The 23279-nt window shown below is 33.7% G+C and overlaps 1 protein-coding gene across 1 annotated transcript in view; it reads right to left on the bottom strand.

Annotated features, from left to right (window-relative positions):
• DIAPH3 (diaphanous related formin 3) overlaps positions 1-23279 on the bottom strand; it is a 495179-nt gene that overhangs the window by 197703 nt on the left and 274197 nt on the right. The window contains exon 21 of the mRNA XM_079137635.1: positions 7393-7632. Coding sequence (XP_078993761.1) covers positions 7393-7632 — 240 coding nt within the window. The remainder of the gene's footprint in view (positions 1-7392; positions 7633-23279) is intronic.

Below are 23279 nucleotides of genomic sequence, written 5' to 3'. Positions count from 1 at the left end.
AATTACAGGACTTTTTTTTCTGTCAATTTGAGGGGAGGGCTCTATAGACAATCATTTCATCTACGAACATTTTTCTTCGTTACTAACCTGGACACCTCTATGTTCTCTTTTGTTTTATTGTACTAATTAGGATTTGTATATGATACTGAATAAGAGAGGTGAGAGAAGACAATCTTGCCTTGTTCCTGAACATCTGAGAAAAGCATACAGTTCCTTAAGTAAACTATAGAGCTTTTTGAAATTAACTTGAGGAAGATTCCCCTCTGTTGCTAGTTTATTGAGAATTTTTATCATGAATGAGTATTGAATGTATCAAATGTCTTTTTCTACATGCATTGATAAGAGTTTTATACTTTAGTTTGTTGATGTGATGAATTACATGGATTTTGAAATGTTAAACTAAATTGGTCTCACACAATGAGATTACTCCATCTCCTTAATATTTGCCAGAAAAATTGTAGAGAATTAAATAATGAAACTATCTGGAACTTGTTCTTCATGTTATAGAAGATGAATAAATTATTTGAAATAGGCCTCTACTTCTTGTGTAAGTTCTGTGACACATTGTCTTCCAAGAAACTGGTCCATTTCACCAAGACTACCAAATTTGTGATCACTGAGTTGTTCATAATATTCCTTTGTTATTCTTTTCATGTCCATGGGATCAGCAAAGATAGCCTGTCTTTCTTTTATGATACGGTAAGCTGTATCTTCTCATTTTTTTCCTAGGGTTAGTTACACTAGAGATTGATCAATGTTATTCATCATTTTAAGAATAAGATTTTTGTTTCATTAATTTTCCCTTTCATGTTTTCAATTCCATTGATATCTGCTCTAATGTATATTAATTTTTTTTTGTTTGCTTACTTAAGATTTCATTTGCTCTTTTTCTACTTTCCTAAGGTTAAATTTAGATCTCTCTTCTTATCTAAGACATTCAATGCTATAAATTTCCCTCTAAATATTGTATTCATTGAAACATTTTGCTAAGGTATATTTTCAATTTAATGATTTACAGTGGTAGATGAAGCATTAATTTTAAATATTTTTAAAACAGAAATAAATGCAGGAACTTGTGAATTTTCCATTAAAAGCACTTAACAAAGAATCATACATGATATATCTTAAGTGATATATTTGGCAATTTGTGGTGACACTGCACATACCTCCCAATATAGGAACCACAGGTCAGCATATATGCACTCACTTCATCATCATAGTCTCTTCATGTATCCCAAGAACAAATAGTCATAAATATCACTATTACTAGGTAGATAATAATATTTCATGTTTTGACTCTTGTCCAAAATAAGTATAAACAATGAAGTTGTTTGATAATAAGGGAGATAAAAAAAATAAGCTTCCTAGTATTATCAGAAATGGAGTATCTTATTTTTGACATTTTACTTATAAAATGTAAAAGAAGAGGGTACTGAACTAAACCATAGATAGCTGGTGATATTAATGGTGGATGATATCTCTGATCAGTGGCAGCCAACTTCAAGAGTGGTGTTAAGAGGATTTTGAGGCTGGATAGTTTGGGGAAAGGTGGTTTGGAGAAGCAATGCTTGTTATGAAAGTGATGAGATAGCAGCACGTGGGTAGCACATGGCTGTGCCTCAGCAAAGCCACTCTTTGTATTGTACTAAAAGAATAATTTTAACATATATTGGTACTAAAAGAATAATTCTAACATACATTGCTCTCCAGAAATTGAAAAACAAAGGTGAGGGCAAAAGAATTAATCAAAAACACAACTTAGTAAAACCCAGTTAAATATTTCTCAGAAAATGCTATAGATTAAATGTGCTAATGAATGAGTCAAAGGGGGATAAGCATTCTAAACAGTTTCACATTGCTTTGAAATCACAACTTCTATGATTTAATTGGCTACATATAAAATAAGAATGGCATTTGTTATTTGCAAATCTTTGGCCTGTAATTGCTTTACTTTCAAAGGGTGCCAAAACATACTAAATGACTTTGCCAATCTTGTTAAATTTTTTTTTTCTTCTCTCTAAAACATACTCTGAATGTAAATGGAACAATGGAATGTGTTGGGGCCTTTTTTTTTTTTTTTTTTTGGCAGAAAACTTTCTTAAAAATAACTTCATAAAGTAAAAGAAAATGGTTAAAGATGAAGATCAAAATTTCACAGAAAATTAATCTGTGTTACTTTGACAGATACACAAAATACAAATTTCCTGTGAAAGACAGGTTTTCTGACATCTGTACAATGCAGAGACTTGCAAAATGACTCAGGATAAGGGCCTTCAACTGATTTCAGTTCCACTATGTATCTGAAATTCTCACTCCTCTTCAAAGTCTTCATTTTCAGAACAGTGTTCAGCTTGGCATGAAAGAAAAACGGCAGTTTTGGGAAATGTTTTCACCACTCATCCTTAAGTTGTTTTCTTTTTTGTTTTTGTTTTGGTGTTGGTAAGTTTTCATTTCTTTATGTTTGTTGGTTGGTTTGTTCCAGACCATCAGTCAGGGATTTTCCATTTGGGCATATATAAACAGGGCAAAAGACATAAAATGATTCTCAGTTTAGGTTGAGCATTAAAATCACCTGGGAAGCTCTTTTTTAAAATGCCACTAATGATGATTCACACCACACATTCTGAATTAATTGAAATGATAAAGAGGTTAAGGTATTTTTTTATAGGGTACTACAGGTTGCAAATTAATATCATCTAAGAAAAAGCTGTTCATAATTTCAAAAAGTCACTCACTAGAATAGGTAGAAACATTAAAGAAAATGGAAATTCAATGTTGTCATTTTAAATCATCCACATCACAGCTATGATGAAGTTATTCTACTTTTGGTTAGCCTGTGCTTATTAAAACAAAATAATAAATTAGGAGGATCACATGGGAAATTCTGTACTAGAAAAAGAAACAGATCCCTAAATCTATTTTATACAGTCATCCCCTTCCCTGTTACTATGTATCTTTTGATGACTACCCCTATGAAATGAACTTCTTAATGTCCTACTACTATAGAGCTTAAATTTAAAGTGGAATCGTGTTGTTTCTTTAATTTTCCCAAACAACAGCATAAAACTGATAAAAAAAAATTTATTATAGTAGGTGAGTTCCTTCAAAATTTCTATCTATTCTCACAATATAATATATACACCAAAATATTTTCTAATTTAATTGATAAGGATGTTATTCAGAAATAACACCTCATTAGACACTAGTAAACATCACACATGTTATAGCCATAATGTGCAGATCTGTAACACATGTTCCTTAAATTTCCAAGTTGAAATTATTCCATTTATTTTAATATGGTGCTGAACTTTCATTGCTGGGTCAATTCATTCTTTACTTAGAATGATGATTTACTTGGAGGAAAAAAAGAAAAAAGAAAAAGAAAAGATCTTGGCCCTAGCAGTGGATTCTTTCAAAGAAATACTTTCAACAAAAACAAGATACACATTTTTTTCCCAGGTAGACATTTTGGTCAGACAAGTAACTACCATCTGATGACTAAATTTCTAAGGATATGAATTTACATTTTATGAATACCAACTAGAAAATGCACATGCATATCCCCCCCACACACACAATATCTCAAAATGCCTATTATTCAGTTTTTATCTAAATCCCAGTAAAATCTTCAGAGGATTTTATGAATGATAAGCAGTCCACTATTGATATTCTAAGTCTCATATTTTTAAAAAGTATAAGCCTATATTCTAAGGATATAGTAGAATATAACATTCTAATATAAATAATATTCCAATATAATAGAATATAAGCCATTTACATTCTAATGTTTATACTTAAAGAATTCATGCCATCAGGTCAGGTGAGGTGGTGCACACCTATAATCACAGCAGCTTGAGAGGCTAAGGCAGGAAGATCACAAGTTCAAAGTCAGCCTCATGAACTCAGCAAGGCCCTAAACACCTTTGTGAAACTCTGTCCCAAAATAAAATATAAAAATGGCTAGGGATGTGACTCAGTGGTTAAGTACCTCTGGGTTCAATTCCTACTATCACCACAAAAAAAAAAAAAAAAAAAAAAAAAAAGTCATGCCATCATGACTTTTATAAAGATACGTGTGCAAATTTCTTATGGAAGAAAATGTCTGCACTACACTTTGACCACTAGAAATCCCCATACTGCCCCACACATCATCCATAAGTTTTACTCACATCTTATTAAGAGAGTGTAATTTATGTTAACATTATATCTCAAGTTTTACTTTTATATTTGTCTTTTGTCACATCCTATCTTTGGGATATAAGAAAGTGAGACTTTTCTCTCTGAACTCAAGAGATATCAGTTATCAGTCCTGATTACAAATGCATACAAAGACATAGCCCTTAAAATGAAACAATGTGCATGAAATTCACAATTCCTATATGTATTTCTAAACACAATGTTAATAATTTAATATAAAGTCTCATACATTTTTTGTACTTGATCTTAACATATGAAGAGTATTTAAAAGGATTTTAGATACACTGTGTTAAGTGTCATATAATTACTCAGCATGTTTCAACAGATCTAAATATTTCCCTGACATTCTACTGTCAAATGAATATGGAATTCCTTGTATGGAGGCTTATCAACCAAATGAATGCTTTATATTTGGTGTGAAAAATTCAATCACAATTGTCAAAGATCAAGCTGCTACCTCTGATAACAAACATGATGAGATATCTTGTTCAATATATGCTTTCAACCTGACATGTAGGCTAATAAAAATATGAAGTTGTAATATTTATTTTGTTTCTCGCAAAACAGAAGGCTCCTAAGAGGAATGATCAAAATACCTAGTTATTGAATGAAAATACAATCATCTCTTTATCCGGAGGCTGATTAAATGATTTGCAGACTAACCATATTAAAATAATAATGGCATGCATTGCATTTGTAGATGATTTTAAAATTACTATGTACCAGTGACTATCTCAATGAAAGTATGTCTATTTTCAACTACAAAACCAAGTGTGTGTTGTAACACGTTTCATTCACTCAATAGCAATTTATTATTTACTAAGTATCAAGCACAATCTACGGCTATTCTACCTCAATAATCAGACCTAGTCTTTTGTCAACTTTCCTGTACAGGAGGACATGCAACCAACTTTTTTGTGAGTCACTTATGTTCTGAGATGCAAAACCTAAAAAGGAACAGAGATTTTTTACAGAAAAACAAACCCCAGTAGATTTCTAGGTATGAACTTAACTGCATACCCACCTTGCTCCTTGCCCTCTTTGGCTTCCTTTGCTTTCCTTTCCAGGTAGTCCCACTTGCCTTTCTCAGTCACTCATAATCACCCCATCTGATAACTCCCCATGTGCTGCTGAATTTATACACTTTACTCCATCTCCTCTACTATTGTACCTCAAACCCTTCTGCCACTTCCTTAGCTAAGAACTCCATCATCTTAAAGTACAGTGACCATTATGTAGTTGACATTAACGTGTATGCTAAATAATTGAATAAGGCAGCTTCAATCAGATTTCCTTTAAGATATGGAGCTAAGCAAGAGGAGGGAAACAACAATAAAAACGCCCTGAACACCTTCCCTTCTAAGAAACCACTTCAAACATGTCAGCAGCTCTGTCACCTACCAGCTGGCTAAGATAATAGCAATCCCTCCCACTTCTCCTTCACCTCCCACACTATCTTCCTTATCCATCTTCTTGGTTTGATATTGTCTCTTTTCTAAGTCACATACTATATGTTAGCCAGTCACCAGGTACCTCCCTGTTAGACTCCTCTAACCCAGCACTGTCCAATACAACTTTCTGCAATGAAGGAAAGGGCAACAGTAAGAACACTGAAACTTGGAACATGACAAGTGTGACCTAGAAACTAAATTTTAAAAATTTTATCTCAATAACCATATATTTTTTATGGGAACACTACTGAACAGTACAGCTTAACCTTTCATGCTGTTGATGGAGTTATCTTCCTACAAAAGAGTTGATCACATTATTTTTCTTTATAAAACAAACATGTCTCCTTACAACCTCCACCACTGTGCAGGACATTCAATTTACTGCCTCAATCCAGTTCCCCTAACTCCTGTGCCCTACAGGCTCCAAAGGTAGTGGGGCCATTCAGAGCACTTACAGAGGCCACACTCCAAGATTTCATGTAAACATCTTTCTTGTACTAAGAAGGCCTTGTTTCTATTCCTCTGAATACTTAGCTGTCCTCTTGAAGCTAAGCTTGCCACTCTGGCCTAACTCTGCTGCAATAACATTTTGTATACAGCTCCATTAAAACACTTAATCATAATTAATAGTTTACACTTAAAAAATGTGAGTTCCATGTGTGCCAGGTAAAACTTAATCACCTACATTAATGAGATGATCTGGAAAAGCATCTGGCACAGGATTTCACCCTGAGTAAGCATTCCAGGGATATGCCTTCAATATGTTTTAGGAATTGCGTTGCTCATAATTAACATTCTTAACCAAAGTACAAAAGTCTATAAAAACAAAGGCAAGAAAATAAAAAGAAGTGGGAAAAGCTCACATGGCAATGATGATACCAATGCAAGACTAAGGTCAGGGAAACTGAGAGAATTCATGTGAGTACCAAAAAAATAACTATCAGAAACGCTACAGCTCAAGCTGAACTTGTTTCTCACCTTCCCTACCTGGCAATGGCAATAATTAAATTCCCTAATCAGAGAGTGCAGATGTTACAAGGTCAAGAACAAGAGAAAGCTTTTCTTGTGATGTGTAACTGAGAAGAATTTGTTTTAAGCAGATCAATAAAGCACTATTCTATGGCCCACTCCTCAGGAAAGAGCTCTGTTTTAACACTGAATATATTAATTGTAAGAAAATTCGACCTATAAAAGAATTTATTTAATTTTCATATCCTCTAAAATAATAGTTAGATGGAAACATTTCAAAATCATTAATGACACCTGAGGTATGTTTATTCCTAATATAATTACTTTCTTTATATAAAGCAGTCTTATTTCTCTCTCCTTTTAGTTGGCTTATAAAAAATGCAGATAAATATTTAAATAGTCAAAGGTAAAAATTAAGGCAATCTGAAGCAATACTCTATATATCATTGTGTGCAGGTACCTGAACTGAAGAAATATAGTTTAAATAATATTTTCATGTTCCATTTCATTGGTTTGAGAAGGCATAGGTTTACAATATAATTTTATTATTAAACAAAATCCTTCAGTTGGATTTGCAGATCAGAGAAAATTAATATTTGGATTTAGTTCAGAGGTTGAGTAAATTAGCTTAGTTCACTCTGAGTTTGAGTTCATGGTTCAGTTCAAGTTCTCAATAATGAGCATATCAAAATAAAAATATTTAAATAATGTAATCAGGACTGACATTTAAGAGTAAGTGTACAGGCAAATATGTGTCTTAAGAAAACAAACTCACTTTACAGAGAGAGCTAAGGTTAAATCCGAAGGTTTGAGCATTCCGGGAGCCGGCGTTCATGTAGTTTCCCATTAGCAATACAAGTTCCAGCAACGTGCTGAAGCTTTTGCTCTTCTTTATCTCTTCGCAGGCAGTACTGACAGCCATGATGTCAGGTTTGATGTTGTTCACCTGCTCTTCAAACTGAAGCTTAAAGAGAATAGCACTGAGCCGTGGCCGCAGTCTCTTCACATTGCTCATCTGATTGAAAAGAAAATAGCAGATTTCCTTTAAAATGCATGGTATAGTTTAGTACTGTACTACTGCAAGTAATCTGGGATGATTTATTGGTATGACAGTACGGAAGAAGCAATATGTCCTCTGAAACTGATGGCAGGAAGAAAGAAAAGCCCTGCTTGTTTTTGTAAGAAATCCAGAGTCATCCCTCAAAAACAAAATTAACAATTTAGATGTGCAATGAAAAGAAAGCTTTAGTGAAACAATAACGTTTAATTAAGCAATAAATTAAATGCATTTTTATATACACTCAATTTTAAAAAGGTAACAGGATACACAGGCAAAAAATTACAAAGCATCCATATCATTACTTTAAATAATCTTTGTTCAATACTGAAATATACTAGGTCATGTTTAAAACATACTCAGAAAGGTCTAAAGAGGGTTTGTTTTCTTCAAATAGCAATTGCTGTCCTCAGAAGCCCTGCTGACTAACAGTATGTGTTAGATAGAGGGAGAATAAATAGGTCCCAATTTGTACCAAATTGACTTTCTTCAGAAACACAGAAAGTAGAATGACTCCTGACACATACTAAATTAGCAGAATCGGAGTTAGGAAACATGGGAGTCACAGGAGATAGAAGTGGTGAAAAGCCACAGGTCTATCACATGCCATGTTAACCCTCTTTGTGACTCTGGGTTTCTCTGCTGGGAATGTGGAGGACTGGAAATGTCAAAAAGAACAAAAGAAGCTGGGTGTGGTGACCTCTGCCCATAGTCCCAGCTATTCTGGGAAATACCAGAGATGCTGGCTCAAAATAAAACAAAATAAAACAAAAATGGGACATTTACTCTTAAACTATTCCACTATTCTATCAATATATGTGAAGAAAATCTCCACTAGCCTAACCTGTAGGCTAGGGATACACTATATTTAATATATATATGAATTTCTTGACTAAAAGAAAGATATTAGGAATTGAAGACTTTTAAACCATACCAATGGGGCAGTAATAGTAAAATTATGGACATTCAGTAACTATGAATGAAAAAAGACCAAACCCCTTCCCCGCAAAATGAAAGACACAGTAGGGTTAAAATGGAAACTAGCTTAGCAACAAGAATGGGATCCTAAATAGAAAAAGATATATTCCATGCTTGTATAATTATATCAAAATGGATTCCATTGTCTTATAAAACTGAAAAGAACCAATAAAAAATAAAAAATAAAACTAGTTTTCTCTACCTAAAGGAAAGGCCAAAAACAATGTTACATACGAAGCTCACAGTATTGCAAATACAATGAAAATCATGTTTTTTCAGGAGAAAATTATGTACATGTAATAATGATTATTTAAAATAAAATATACTATACAAAGATTAAGTAAACTAATAAAATACTACCGACATTGTATTGATGATATTATAACCTAGTCTACTCATCTAAAAAAGTAGAGTAGTACAGTATTAATAGAATATCCTCAAATGAATCAAATCCTTAGAGTAGCTGAAAAGTTTCATTAGCAAATAATATAAATATCTAATTTATACCTAGCCTTCTCGCTAGCCACATAACATGTTAAATGTTTACGTTCACACAAGCAGAATTCCAAGAGGTCAACTAATGCAATAATAAGCCTGCTTTACAAAATGTTTTCAAATACTGACTTCAAAAAATGTCTTCACATTCCTCTGTCTAGGAATAATATGGGTCTTTTCCTCCTATCAGAGATTTAAAGACTATAAACTTGACAAAGACATTTTTAAAATTTGTTTTACAAATTTAAGCAATACAAAATTGCAGAAAGACAAAGGGTAACCCTGTTAGAATACTGATTTTAACTGGGCATGAATCACTCTTTTTAGATAATGTATCTCTACCACAAAAATTAGTGTTAAGAAAAAGTGATTACTTCTTATAGTCATTTGTCTTAAAATATATTACACACTTTAGTATAAGAAATCCTAACTTGACCCTCACATGAAATCTTTAGCTAATATAATGCATATTGTATTGAACTAAACAGAGTCATGGTTTCTTGGGGGGAGTGAAATTAACTTAAAAAAGGAGAGATTAATTTTTCACCTCATTTTTCTTTCTTCCCAACTTTTCCCCAAGGAAAAAAAGCAGGGCAGGGTCGGGGACAGCCTTCTGCCACTTTCTATTTCTGGAGCTTTGTGTAAATACACAATCTAAGCCTCAGGTTGTTTATCTGTTGATAAGGATAATCACAGCTATCATGTAAGAATAATAAATAAATTTATTTCAATAAATGTGTTTTGAACTCAAATATACATATGGTATACCACCAAATGGATTTATTCCTTGAATTTATTTTTTGCCCTTATACACTGCTAATGGCAAAAACACATATTACATTGGCAACATGTCTAATTCTCTATTACACTTAATGTATCCTTTAGAATACCAAGACACACAAAACAGTACTTACATGTAGAAATGTATAATAATGGCCACTCAAAAGGTATATATGGGCCCATAGAATCTGTTTTTAATGGGTGTTCTTATTCAAATTTAAGAAGTCATTTGACACTTTGCAATAAACATGAGAAAGAATTCTTCAGTACCCCATGCAAAATATGTTACAAAATATATTAATTCTAACATCTATTAATATACAATTTCATGCACAAGGAAGAGGAGGGAAGACTGCTTAAATGCCTACATTATACCTCCTGAAATATGTTAAAGTTTTCCTACTGACAAGCTAACCATATGTAGGTAGCGTAAAGTAATTAATTTTCCTAGAAAAATATAACCCAGATTTGTATGAATAATGAGTCTATCTTGCTCTAGGGACAGATACCTTGAAAAGATAAAGTCTATGATGTAATGCAGAACAAACTGCTACAAGTTCATGAAAAACCCTGACAAAGCAAAGTCAGGAAAGGTAACAACCTAAAACAACTTTGAACAACACATTTGTTAAACTAGGAATCCCTTTCCTATTGTTCTTTCTTCCAAATTTAAAAAATTAATATTTTGACTATTATTAAATAAAATTGCTGAGAATGGAATCTGAGAGGTTATGTGGACCTGGTTACTGTCTTTAGTTTATTGTTATATGGTACAATGATCCCCTAGACCAAATGGTTGCCCTTTCTAAAACAAACAAAAAACTCGATTGAAGCTAATGTACCATGATCTAAATCTTGGAACCTATGATAATAAGAGGATTCTTTATCTCATGACTTAAATCAAAGTTTATTTCTTCAGATGGAATAAACAACAACAAAAAAAAGGTAAAATTGTATAGAAAAAAATATATATAAGTAAACCTGAAAAATGTTCCACAGTTCTCACCATTTCTAATAATCTATCAACATGGAGGATTTAGATTCTGTTCTCCTATTAAGAAAAGCAGAACTAAGACTTGATTGTGGTAGACTAATAAACTAAGCACAGAAATAGACAGTTGTGGTGCTCAAATAATATTCTGAATAACAGAAAATGCTTTAAAAAAACAAAGGAAAGATTATAGTAAAAGTGAACTGTAATAATAATGTTATTTGAAATAAGAATTTCATTTTTATGAAAATAACCTTTAAATTTATTGTTATAGTCTCAGCAACATAAACTCGTGACCACAAAATCTTTAACAATAATGAGTGATAACCCAAAGATCAACATACAAAAGCAAAATATTTTGCAGTTTTTGCACTTGCAGTTTTTGAAGGTAGTGAATGCTATACCTGCAACCTTCCACATCCTACCATTCACAGATATAAACACGCCAAAATGAGAAACATTAAAGCAGTGAATAGTGAAAATCAAACAAGAAACAATGCTGAGAACCCTATGGGAAATTTTATATTTCACTGGCAACATATGTGATACAGCAGAGACACAGTAAAATGAAAAGATCTTTAGAAAAACAATGAACCAAGTATAGACTGGGCCCCACTCAATGCTGTGAGAAGCACAGAAGTCATAGTTGCTGCTCTTGCAACACATAGTGCTCTAAGTCTTTCCTTCTCTCTCAAAGGGTGAGGAGTAGAGAATATCCCTAGAAGAAGTAACCTTCCCCTTTATCATCACCATTATGTTTTTCATATACAATCTTAATTTCATACATTATACTATAAGGAGGAAAAACAGTCAACTTGACATCTTTATACATTTTAAACTCTGTTTAACAATGTATCTGGTCTTCTTCCAGATTTTTTAAATTAAATAAGAAGTTGTCAGGAATCCATTTTTTCCTGACAAACAAGTGTTTCCTCCTTTTTGTGTAGGCTCACCACAAAAAAACTTTTTAGTTCATGCTCAATGTCTTTGACAGTCCTCCCTAAAGTCATCATGAAACTAACCATTCATTTAATTATTCAACTCTTGGTTGAAAAGTTATTTGCTTCAACTTAACAGACATAATACCCTAAAGCTTTAGTTTATGAACTACATAAATGCCTATCTATAAGGACTACAGGAACAGAGTTTCAGGAAATTTAAATGACATCTTCAACTTACATGGGTAGTAGAACCTGGGCATAGATGTAACTTGCTACTAATGAAATATTCCTACCACAGAGCATCAAAATGTGAAAATTAATACCCACCATTTAAAAATAACCTGGAACAAAAATTCTTTCTCCTATGCTTTCTTCCAAGACTGAATTTTAATTGTCCCACAGTAGCTTTTAGGTAACACATTAAAGAGAATGCCACCTACTACTGCTACATGCCTGCTACTCTTGTCAGTGTTTTTATCACTTCTCCTTCATACACCCATGAAAATACTGTGCTGAACTGTTAACACTTCTGTCTCTCCACACTGCACTCCCTACTCATAGTTACCCACTAGGAAATTATTCAGTTCCCTATGGAGAGGTATGACAAGCAAGAATGTAAAAACAAACAAACAAACAAACAAACAAATACATCTTTGTGAGGACAGAAGAGAATGCTTTGAGAAAGTAGTGTGATCTAATAACAGAAGGAAGACACTCAGAGAAAAGTTTAAACCCAATTTTTTCTAATTATGGGGAAAAAATATGTCTATCTTCCACAGCTAGAAGGCCAATATGTTCATGATCTCTAAAATTCTAAGGGAAAAAAAAGTTAACTTCATTTGAAGAAAGGCTTCAAAAAACAAAAAAAAAGCTATTGAAGTGCCTTATGTCTGGGGAGTACTCAGAATATCAAAAATGTTTTTAAAATAAATGTGCTCTTATGATATTAAAGCTGCTATGCTAAAATTATTTAAGAAAACTATACAACAGCAAAGTACATATGGTACATTTTTTACATGTTTCATAGGATCAAAGTAAAGCCAAGACTTGTATATTCCTAAGATAAAATACTCTTTATAAATCTGCCTTTAAAATCACTGTCTTGTGCTCTCTCCAATATACTATTAAACCCATACATTAAATTTTCCAATTTAGTTATTGAACTTTTCAGTTCAAGAATTTCCATATGGAAAATTTTTAGACTTCTCATTTCCCTGGAAAGAGTCCTTAATTATGACCATCTTTTCCTTTAATTGAGATAATTTCTCTTACTTCTTCGAACGTATTCATCATAACCACATTATACCTGTGCAAGGAAAATAGAAAATGTGGGCTATGTGGGCAATTTTGGATGGTAGTCTACATTTTATTCCCTAACTTATATCCCATTTTGTTATTCTTTAATTTGTAATTCTGCATTAAAGTTTGTACATGTAAGATGTCATAGGAACCCTGAGTTCTATATTCCTTTGAAGTCTGTTTATTCATACTTTAGCAGGCAGATCACACCAACCTATATAGGCTTCAGTTTACATTTTGTTAGTGTAGCTCTATGGAAATTGAGGTATTTCCCTAGTTTCTCTAACTTAATGGTATTGAATCTCCAAATTGTCTTCCCTGCACAGTTCATCAAAGGACTTCATGTAGGTTTTGGGCAGGGGTTATGGCGGGTGGGGCTGGAGAATCCTTTCTGATGTGACCCTCATTCTTAAAGCTCAACCTTTCCTTGTTCAAATGAATACTACCGATGTCTATGAAGGGTGAAGAAGCTCTTTATTCTTACAGAACATGAAGTCCAGTGCCTTCTAGTAATGCTGATCCAGTAGTCGGCTTTGTTCACTCACATCCTGTAGCAGTGGCTTCCTGGAAAGTCCTGTTCAGAGTCTGAACAGCCCCTGGACACAGACTCAAGCGAGGTTGCCACAAGAACTATGAGTGTCCCTTTCTGCACAATTTCTTCCACTTTGTGCCCTGCCCCATAGACTCACTATTTGAATGCTATAAATTCTTTCCTCCTCAGCTAAGAGAGGACCACATCGTCTGCTCCAATTCACCTCTTGTGCTTTAACTGAAATTTTTTCATCTATGATTCATCTCTTGTGCTTTAACTGGAAATTTTTCATCAGTTCAAAGACTGGGTATTCATGAGATTCTCAAAGATTGCAGCTTTCCTCTATTGGCTGTCCACTGTCTGCAAACAGATGAAGTGCATATTTGCTCTAGCTTCATCACTGTAAATACTTATTTTTCATTAAATTTACTCATCAGTATTTTAAGTTTTTTGATGTTATTAGCATCTTAAAAATGTATTATATTCCAATTTCACTTTTTAAAGAAAAAAACACCAAACTCTTCACATACATTAACCAATTGTACACATTTTGGCCCATTTATCATATTTTTTTCTTTTCTCTGTGGGTATGTGCATGCTTGTCTATATATTTTTCCAATAATATCACTTTTTTCCTTTATAATTAAAAATTACTTCACGGGAAGGGACACTGAGGTCCCCAGAGAGGTCTAATGTATATACACATAAGTAATACATATATAACAAATATATTCATCAAATTTTCACCTTTGTATCAATGAAGAAAACACTGAGAGTACTGGCTATAAGATCCACTCAATTTTATTAAAACTAAACTTTCTGAACCTGTCTAGAAACAATGATACCTTCAAGAACATGGCATAAAAATATAAACGAACAAAGATACATCTGTAATAATTACACCTTAAGTCACAACTGTAAGAAAATTTCCTAACTCCATAATAATTTAGTTCCTTAAGTCCAGTCTCACCTTTTCATTACGTTTCCAAAGTAATCTTATAATATACAAAGATCCACATAATGAGATTTGCAGAACATAGAAAAATGCTTCACAGGCATTAGAGATGATAGTCAGATCTAAAAAGCAACCTTAAAACAATGCTTTCTGTAAAGTGATGAATCATAAGAGACCTTTTTGCTTATCACTATAAAATGCTTCAGGCTTTATTTCAAATGAATGATGCATGGCTAGTAATTAGTATGTGACTGTAAAGATGCTTTGTTTTGTTTTTCCAAATGAAACAAATTAAGCAGATTGTGCCATAAAATTTCAGTACTACATAGAAGGTCTGAATAGAAAGCATCATCCATACAAAAACAAAAAACAAAAAAAACAAAGCTACCATCCAACAATCAACCCACAATTCTACTATGGACTTTTACCTATATACATAGAAAATTTAAAATCCCAAAGTTTAAGAAGCAGGATATAATGAAATTTTCAAAAACTTATTCTGAATTAGCAACATTTCAACTTCCTATTTGTACATTTTAAAGTGATTTGTATCTAATATTAACTCGATTTTAATCTTCAGATATTAAAAGTAAAAACTGCTCCAGTAATGAAGCATACAGAAAACACCACTAAAAACAACTATGAATACAGAAGGCACCTACACACATTGCTCCCATAAGAAATGAAGGATGGGGTTTAGTGTAAAAAGTAATGGTTCATAGCTGGGCTGAGGAGTGAACAAGTTGAGGGTCCTCATCTATGCAATGGTAATGCCTACTTCTGGAGTTATATGAGAATAAGACGTAATTATTCATTTATATATTAAATATTTATTGAATACTTATTACATGTCACATGATGTTTTAGGTTTGGAGAGTAGGAGGACAAAGGAAGAGAAAAACAAACAGATAATATCATTTTAGATAAGCATTACGAATTCATAAAAAGAGGATAACACAGGCAGAAAATGATAGTGAGCAGCATCATTATAATGAGTACTTTTAGTAAGGAAGTGACAGTTGAGTCCAAGCAGAGGGAGCAGTAAGAATAAAGACAATCCTCAACTGGTAATAAGAAAATCAAAGACACTGGAAGTGGCATGTATATTAGTATATCCAGCAAACTTTTCAAAAGACACTTAAAATCTCTTTGAGAAATATATACCCCATACTCTAACGTAACCACTAATATAGCAAAACAAAGAGTAGAAGCTAATAAATTGACAAAAGATAAACAACAAGAAGCAAAACAAGAACTGGTACAGTACCACCATCCATGGGAGTATATCTTCTCTTAACAATATTATTCTAACATTAATAACCCCATTATATTCTACTTTAAATTTAGTTTTCCATTGCTATTTCATTAACATTGATGAAACAAATACAATAGAAGCTGTGCAATCCCTGCCTGATTTTCAGAATTTCACTTAACAAAAGAGGGATTTTGAGAAATCATTAAAATACCATGAACATGATACTTCCATTCAAGAGTCACTTTGGCTAAACCCTCTGAACTTGCAAGTGGTTAATTAATTACATGTTCAAGATTGATCAGAGGATGAGGTAAAGGCTCATCACAGAGTAAAAGGGAAAGATGGAGCTGAAAGAAGGATCCAAACAAAAAAATAAAACAACAGTCAGGTCCTGGGAACAGCCGCTGACCCTTTCCTCTCTATCTCCCAAAGCTAATATTCTTAGTTAATATTCAAGTTTTGGTGGTTCTGCAGAGGCGGGGTTGAGGCAGAGGAGCTACAAACACTGACACAGAAAAATCTGATTACAGATTATCTTAGTCAAAAGTAATAAGAGGAACTTTTCCTATGCTATTTGCTAACTAGCTTATATCCTCAAACAATAACTAACCAAAATATTTTTAAATGACTAATTATTTACTGTTTATTTTGTCTATGCCATTTTACAAAAATTTTTTCTTTCACTGATGCCACAGTGTTAATGTCAAAGGTGTTTCTGAATTTATTTCGAACATAAACCCATTAACAATGATACCTTGCTGTATTTCTCAGTCTTTACTGTCTGTGCTTTTTATTCTGATACTGCAATCATATAAATAAAATTCACTCAGGGAATTCTAAAAGATAAATCATAGGCCTTTTGGAAATTCATTCAGTGCTTGGGTTCATGCTTCATTTCAGGCCACTGCTTTGGCAGGAACATTACTGGCGTATTCTAATCAAATCACTGAGATACATGTTTCTGGCAGTTTTTATGCCCTCAATAATGAAGTGTGTCAACCATTTTTTTCTAAAGATGCCAGAAAGGCCCAGTCTGGGATTTGCCATTTAAGCAGAATAGAACTGTGTGGATACTAAGGTGTGGGGAAGACAAAGGAAAGCATGCTGAAGCCAAGAGAAAAGGGGAATGAGGGGGTGGATATAATGAAGGATGAGACTATAACTAGACCCAAAGTCATAAAAGTCATAGGTAGAAACTATATTTGCAAGAGGGCAAAGTTGGGGGAAATGAAGTTTATGACTGTAGAAAATCACTCCAACCAGCAGCAAAAATGGATAATTTCAAAGGAGTTGCAAAAATCCAGTAAGCAATAAGGAGCTAAGATCATAGCAGGTACAGTCCTTCCTAAGAAAAGAAAGAATAAATAATAAAGAAAAGGCCCCCAAAAGTCACATAAAGAAAGAGAACAGAATAGTATGCAGAAAATAAGAGTAATAAGGTAAGAGGCCATCAAAAAACTCACTCAACTAGTTTTCTCTTAATTACATTAAAAATTGGGAAAGCTTTTAAAACTTCTGTGCCAGACCCTGACTAAAACATAAAATAAAGATAGTGTCAAGGGCAATCATAATATAAAGCTGTTAGATACTTAAATCCTTTCAGAAAATACTACTGTTCAATTGATCTGAATGATTTCGGTGCTTTATGGTGGCTAATGGTTCCAAGGGGAGCTACTTACAAAGGAAACATTGATAAAATAGAATAGAAATAATCTTGTTCACAGCATTACATTTCAGTAAGGTCATATGCCTCACTACAGAAAGAGACACATAATGTGACATCAATGAACAAAACATATTTCATCAGAAAGTCAAAAACAACAAGAACCCTTTAAGTTAAAATTTGTATATCAAGTCTTGACTCTTTAATGTATAAATGTAAGTCAGTGTACTACACATGATATGGTACAAACACATGCAAAAAGCCTGCCCTAGTAAAAGGGAATTTGGACAAATTTTCCCAGCAGATACCAATTTGGTAAATACAGGAAGTCAAATAACTTGGAAGTGGTGATATTGGTGGTATATAAATTCATGCTAACTTTTTGCTAAAGGGGAAAAAAATCACTTTGATCATTCTATATCCCCTCCCCTAACTAAATATAATATCTAGCCTCAGACACAAAATTTGTATCCCTGGATAAAAAAGAAATATTGTAGTAATAATAGATAAAAGCTGAATTGCAGGATAGGAAACTTGACCCAATGTTAGAGGAAAGAAAACAATATGTTTATCCTTTCAAAAGAGCAAAGTCTGGTATGGAAGATAAGGATATTTAATGAAACATACAATTCACTGAAAAATAAAATATAAGCAAAATAAAGAAAAAGGAAAAAACAACTCAGGCAAATACCACAAGTAATCACATACATATAGGACCACCACACTCTGTTCCAGAAGCCACAAGGTAAATTAAGTTAGATACAATTGGTTTTGGACTTCCCAGAGAAGTTTTCAACTGTTCACCATCACAGTACCAGTTTCTCTGTTAATCTAGAAACAGAAAATGGGGAAGATACCAAGGGAAGTTGATCATATCACAAGAGGGAACAGCTCTTCATAGGAGGACTGAGATTTCCCTCCCTTCTGGCACCTGTGTTTTTAAAGAAAGAAAAAAGGTAGTCTTTTCTTTCTATACCTTCTTCTTTTACTTGGTTTCTTCAAAGAAAAGTAGAGATGCGACTGGTCCTGAACAAAAATATGGTGTAGGATAAAGTCTATAAAAATTTTTACTTTGTACCATTTATCTTTTTCTTACTTGTACACAACTACTTAGAAACATGGTATGGTGCGGGGGGAAATGGAATATGAAAATGTGTGCTCAGAAATCCTCAGTATGAATCCTTCTCTTCTGTTTATGGTATCAGATGGTTCTTGGTTAAGTCACTTATGTGTATGCATTTCACCCTTGTAGTATGGAATATTATCAGGTAAAGGAACATAAACATACTTTGTAAAGTATAAATCACCAAACAAAAGTCAGATAATATAATTGTTATATAATCACTTGCCTACTCTACAGTGGCGTATTTGATGCAATACTTATACTCTTAACTTAAAATTTCAAAATTAATCTTTCTTCCTGCTACCATTTTCTAAAGCACCATCTTTTAAAAGTATAACAAGTCAAGTATACCACATTTAAAAAAAAAAAAAATCAGACCAAACTAATGGACAATAAGATTTTAATCTCCCCTATAGCATGTCATAGCTTAAAAACATACTAGATAGTTAAGTAAATTTGTAGTTTTGTTGTTTTTTTTGTTTTGTTTTGGCTTTTAACTTTTGGTCCTTGGGACTCTGTATAACAACCATCAACCTATTACTGTATGCAACTGGATGGTTCTATTTTCAGGGGGTTTCCTAAGGTCAAGGCTCTCAGTTGCATTTACCTAGCTAAAGAGGTAAAATCAGAAAGTTTTTAGTAAATATTTCTGGCTCCAGCATGCACAATTGATATCAGAAAAGAACCTTACTCTAAATCAAGTTTCTGGCAATTTGAATCATACTCTTAAAGAACATTTCTATGAAAAGAGCTTGTCTCAATATGGGAACTGAGAATCATGATAGTTGATCATAACTGAAATGTTCATTTGTCAGTATTTAGCATCTGTTGACCTTAACTCATCCCCCTTGCTACTCTGCACATAAAAAATTGTGTATATTTAAGTCAAAGTACAAAAACATTTGCAAGATATAATTATGGGGTAGATAAAATAATTGAGAAAAAAAGACGGTATAGAAAGAAAAGACTAAAAGACAAAATCTAAGTAAAAATCTTATTCAAGTGTTAGAAGAAATGGGAAAGAGCCAGGGATGAGTCAGACACAAACACAGGAGAGAGAACAGAAGAAAGCACATGTAACAAATAAAGTGAAACACTGATCAGAAGTCAAATAAGATGAGAGGTGAAATGATATAAATGGAATCTGGAATTAGAGGTTGTCTATAACCCTCAGCGATGAGAACAAAAGCATAAACATAAAAAAGGCTGAATAAGTAAAACATGCTAAAGATCAAGAAAATTCTAACTTTAAAATAAGATAAGGTACTTAAAGAAAGTGAGTCCTGAACTACAAAAGAGGAGAAAAATACAAAAAATAGTAATACTAGAATAACAGCAGCAAACACAATTGGGCACTACATATAACATACATGAGCCTTCCAAAACCTCATCAGAACTCTATAAGATTTGCATTAACATTTTCAAAAAAAAAAAAAATGAAATTGACAGGTGTTAGGAAACTTGTCCAGTCTCATAGCCAATGTCATGGTTTGGATCTGGACTGTACCCCAAAGGACCATGTATTGAAGGCTTGTTCCCCAATGCAGAAGTGTTCAGAGGTTGGGCATTTGGGAGATGCTTGGATCATGATGGCTCTGACCTCATCGGTGGATTAATCCAGAGGGATCAATAACTTGATGGCATTGTTGGGAGATGGTGGAAACTGTAATAGGTATGGAAGAGTTACAGGAAGTGGATCCCTGGGGCCATGCCCTAGAATGGTATATCTTATGCCCATCTGCTTCCTAGTTATCTCTCTTCTCTGCTTTCTGTCTTCCATAAGCTGACGGCTTTCCTCCTCCTCGCCCTTCTGTTACAATATCCTGCCTCACGTTAGGTGCAAAGCAGTGGACCCAGCTGACCATAGGCTGAAAACCTGAAAACCATGAGTTCAAGTAAGGTATTTTGGTCACATCAACAAAAAAGATGCCCAACACAGCTAGAATATGGTAAATCAGAATTCAAACCTAGGTCTGTCTAGTCAGACTAGAGATGAAAAGAAGGATAGGTGAAAATATTTAGAATACTGAGACAAAGTTATTTTAACCCAGATTCAATACTAGGAACATGTTGCCTGGCAAGCTTCAGCAACCTACGAGCTAAATGGTTTTAGTTTTCAGCATTCAAAATAAATCTTAAAATATCTTGGGGAAATTATTTATTCATTTATCTATAGTTATCTAGTACTATATATTAGGCAATGTTCAAAACAGGAATTCACACAGACACCTACAGTACTATTGTACTGTCACAGAGACAGTATGATATATGAGAAGATGATGAGTATTAGAGAGAAAAATATACAGCAGAGAAAAGGAGAAAGTTGCTCTGTATAAAATAGAACAGTGCAAGCATTTTCAAATAGGGGACTTGGAGAAGACCACCAGGAGCTGACCTGTGAAGAAAAACTGAAAGGACATGAGAGAGGGCAGCTATCTGGATAACTAGAGAAGACATGCTCTAAATGGAATAAACAAGTGTGCTATGGTGTTTGAAAATAACACCCCAAGAATATGACTGACATGTCTGAGAAAGAGTACAGTGGCATAATGTTCTAGCTGAGTTAGCCAGGGGTGAGCAGTAGAGGATGAAGCAAGAAACATTGAGGTGGGCACAGATTGTGTGGAGACTTATAGACTAGTGCAAGCATTTAGGATTTCCCTTGGAAGCAGTAAACCACTGTACAGTTACAGCTAGAAGTAGAAAGTTATCTGACTTAAATCAATGGCCACTGTGTTAAGAATAGAATGGATTAAAGACAAACTGAAATACATATTTCTCAATATCAAATTCTTCTGAACATTTATATGCATGTTACATAAAACAAAAGCAAAATTTTTACCTTTGTCCATCAGGTTAAAAGAAAGGAGAGGGATTAATATAAATCATTGTAAAATATCAAACTTTTGGAGGACTCACTAATGTTAGAAACTTAAGGAAATAGCATTATTCTGATCATGCTGTGTTTTTATTAGTTCTAATAAATTAAAGAATTGCAGAGTTATTTAATACAGCTGACATTCTACTAATTTCAAGAGAACAGGGCTAACAAAAGCTCATAAGAGAATTCATTCAGATCTCAATTCCACTTATCCTCCCACTCTATAGAGAATACAATTGGTAGCATGTGAGTGATTTTTTCTACTTAATGGCAGGATTTGATATTATTATTTTGATGTAGATTTGAACTAAATGAACTCAATCTCTTGATTAAATGAGAGTTTTTTTTTAAATCAAAGAACATGGCTACAAACTTTGGCATTTTAACTTTATCTTAATTTATAATATAGGTACTACACATTTATAATGATGATGATGTGTTAGGATTATTCCATTTGATTTCATATGAGAACAAAGTGTGGAGGCAAAGGTCATTGTTGTTTTTGTTTTTTCATTCTAGACACTTTCTCATGACTACTAGCTTCTCTCCTAAGGTCAATGATGAAGTATAAGCTTTACTGATGGCTAATAGCCATCTCACCCCAACCCAAGCTTACTTTTTGAAATAAACTGCAATAGTGTCATATGATAAAATCAACTGTACAATTCCCTAGATCAGGGATTGCAATTTCCTCAGAGAGGAGGTAACCAGCAGCATACACAAACAAAACCTTGCTGCTGCTGAGTCCCTCTCCAGGGAGAAGAATGAGAACAATAGCCACGTTTGTCCTTCACTACCTCCTGTGTTAAATTTCTAATTCACTCCCTCAGTGATCTCATCTGGTCCCACAGCTTTAAAATGCCACCCATATGCTACTAGCTCCAAAATTTATGCCTCTAGCCTTGAACTCCTGGTTCATATCACAAAAGAACAACACATGATATGTCCACCTGAATAACTACAGATATTTAAAAGGGATCATCCTGGGCTGGGGATATAGCTCAGTAAGTAGAGTGTTTGCCTTGCAAGCATAAGGCCCTGGGTTCAAATCCCCAGCACTTGAAAAAAAAAAAAAAAAAAGTGATCATCCCTCCCATAATCCATTCCCTTGTACTGGGCTTTTCCTCATTTCTGTAAGAAGGAATTTTTTCTAATAGGGTAATACCTGGAAGCTACTCTCAATTCCTCCTGTATACCAATTCCAATCTACAGAAATTCTGTCTTCCTTACTTTCAAAATTAACCAGAATCTGACCACTTCCCACCAGTGACCCATCAAGTCTGTCAAGCCACCGCTGATTCATACTTTAATAATTTAGATAATTGACACAACATGGTAACCAATCATTGGCTTCAGTTATGCTCCCCATCCCACAATTTGTTTACCCACTCAGCTGCCAGAAAAATACTCCTAAATCATCAATCTGATCATTTCAATCCTTTCTTTGTAACCTTCCACAGCTTTCTTAGAATAAAATCCATGGTCTTCACACCAGGGCTTCAATATCCTGGTGGCCTCTCTGAAGTCATCTACCATTCTCCCTCAGCCAATCTGTCACAATCATTCACTTCACGTTACCGAATGCACTTACTCCTCAAGATGTTGGGGTTCATGGTTTCTTCTGTCTATGCTTCCTCAAGATATCCACATCTTATTGAAGTCATTCAGGCTTCTGCTCAACCATTACCTCTTCCCAGGGGCTTTATAACTAC

This window comes from Sciurus vulgaris (genome assembly GCF_902686455.1).
Source record: "Sciurus vulgaris genome assembly, chromosome: 4".
In the NCBI taxonomy this organism is placed as follows: domain Eukaryota; kingdom Metazoa; phylum Chordata; class Mammalia; order Rodentia; family Sciuridae; genus Sciurus; species Sciurus vulgaris.
This window is presented reverse-complemented; position numbering and strand designations above follow the sequence as displayed.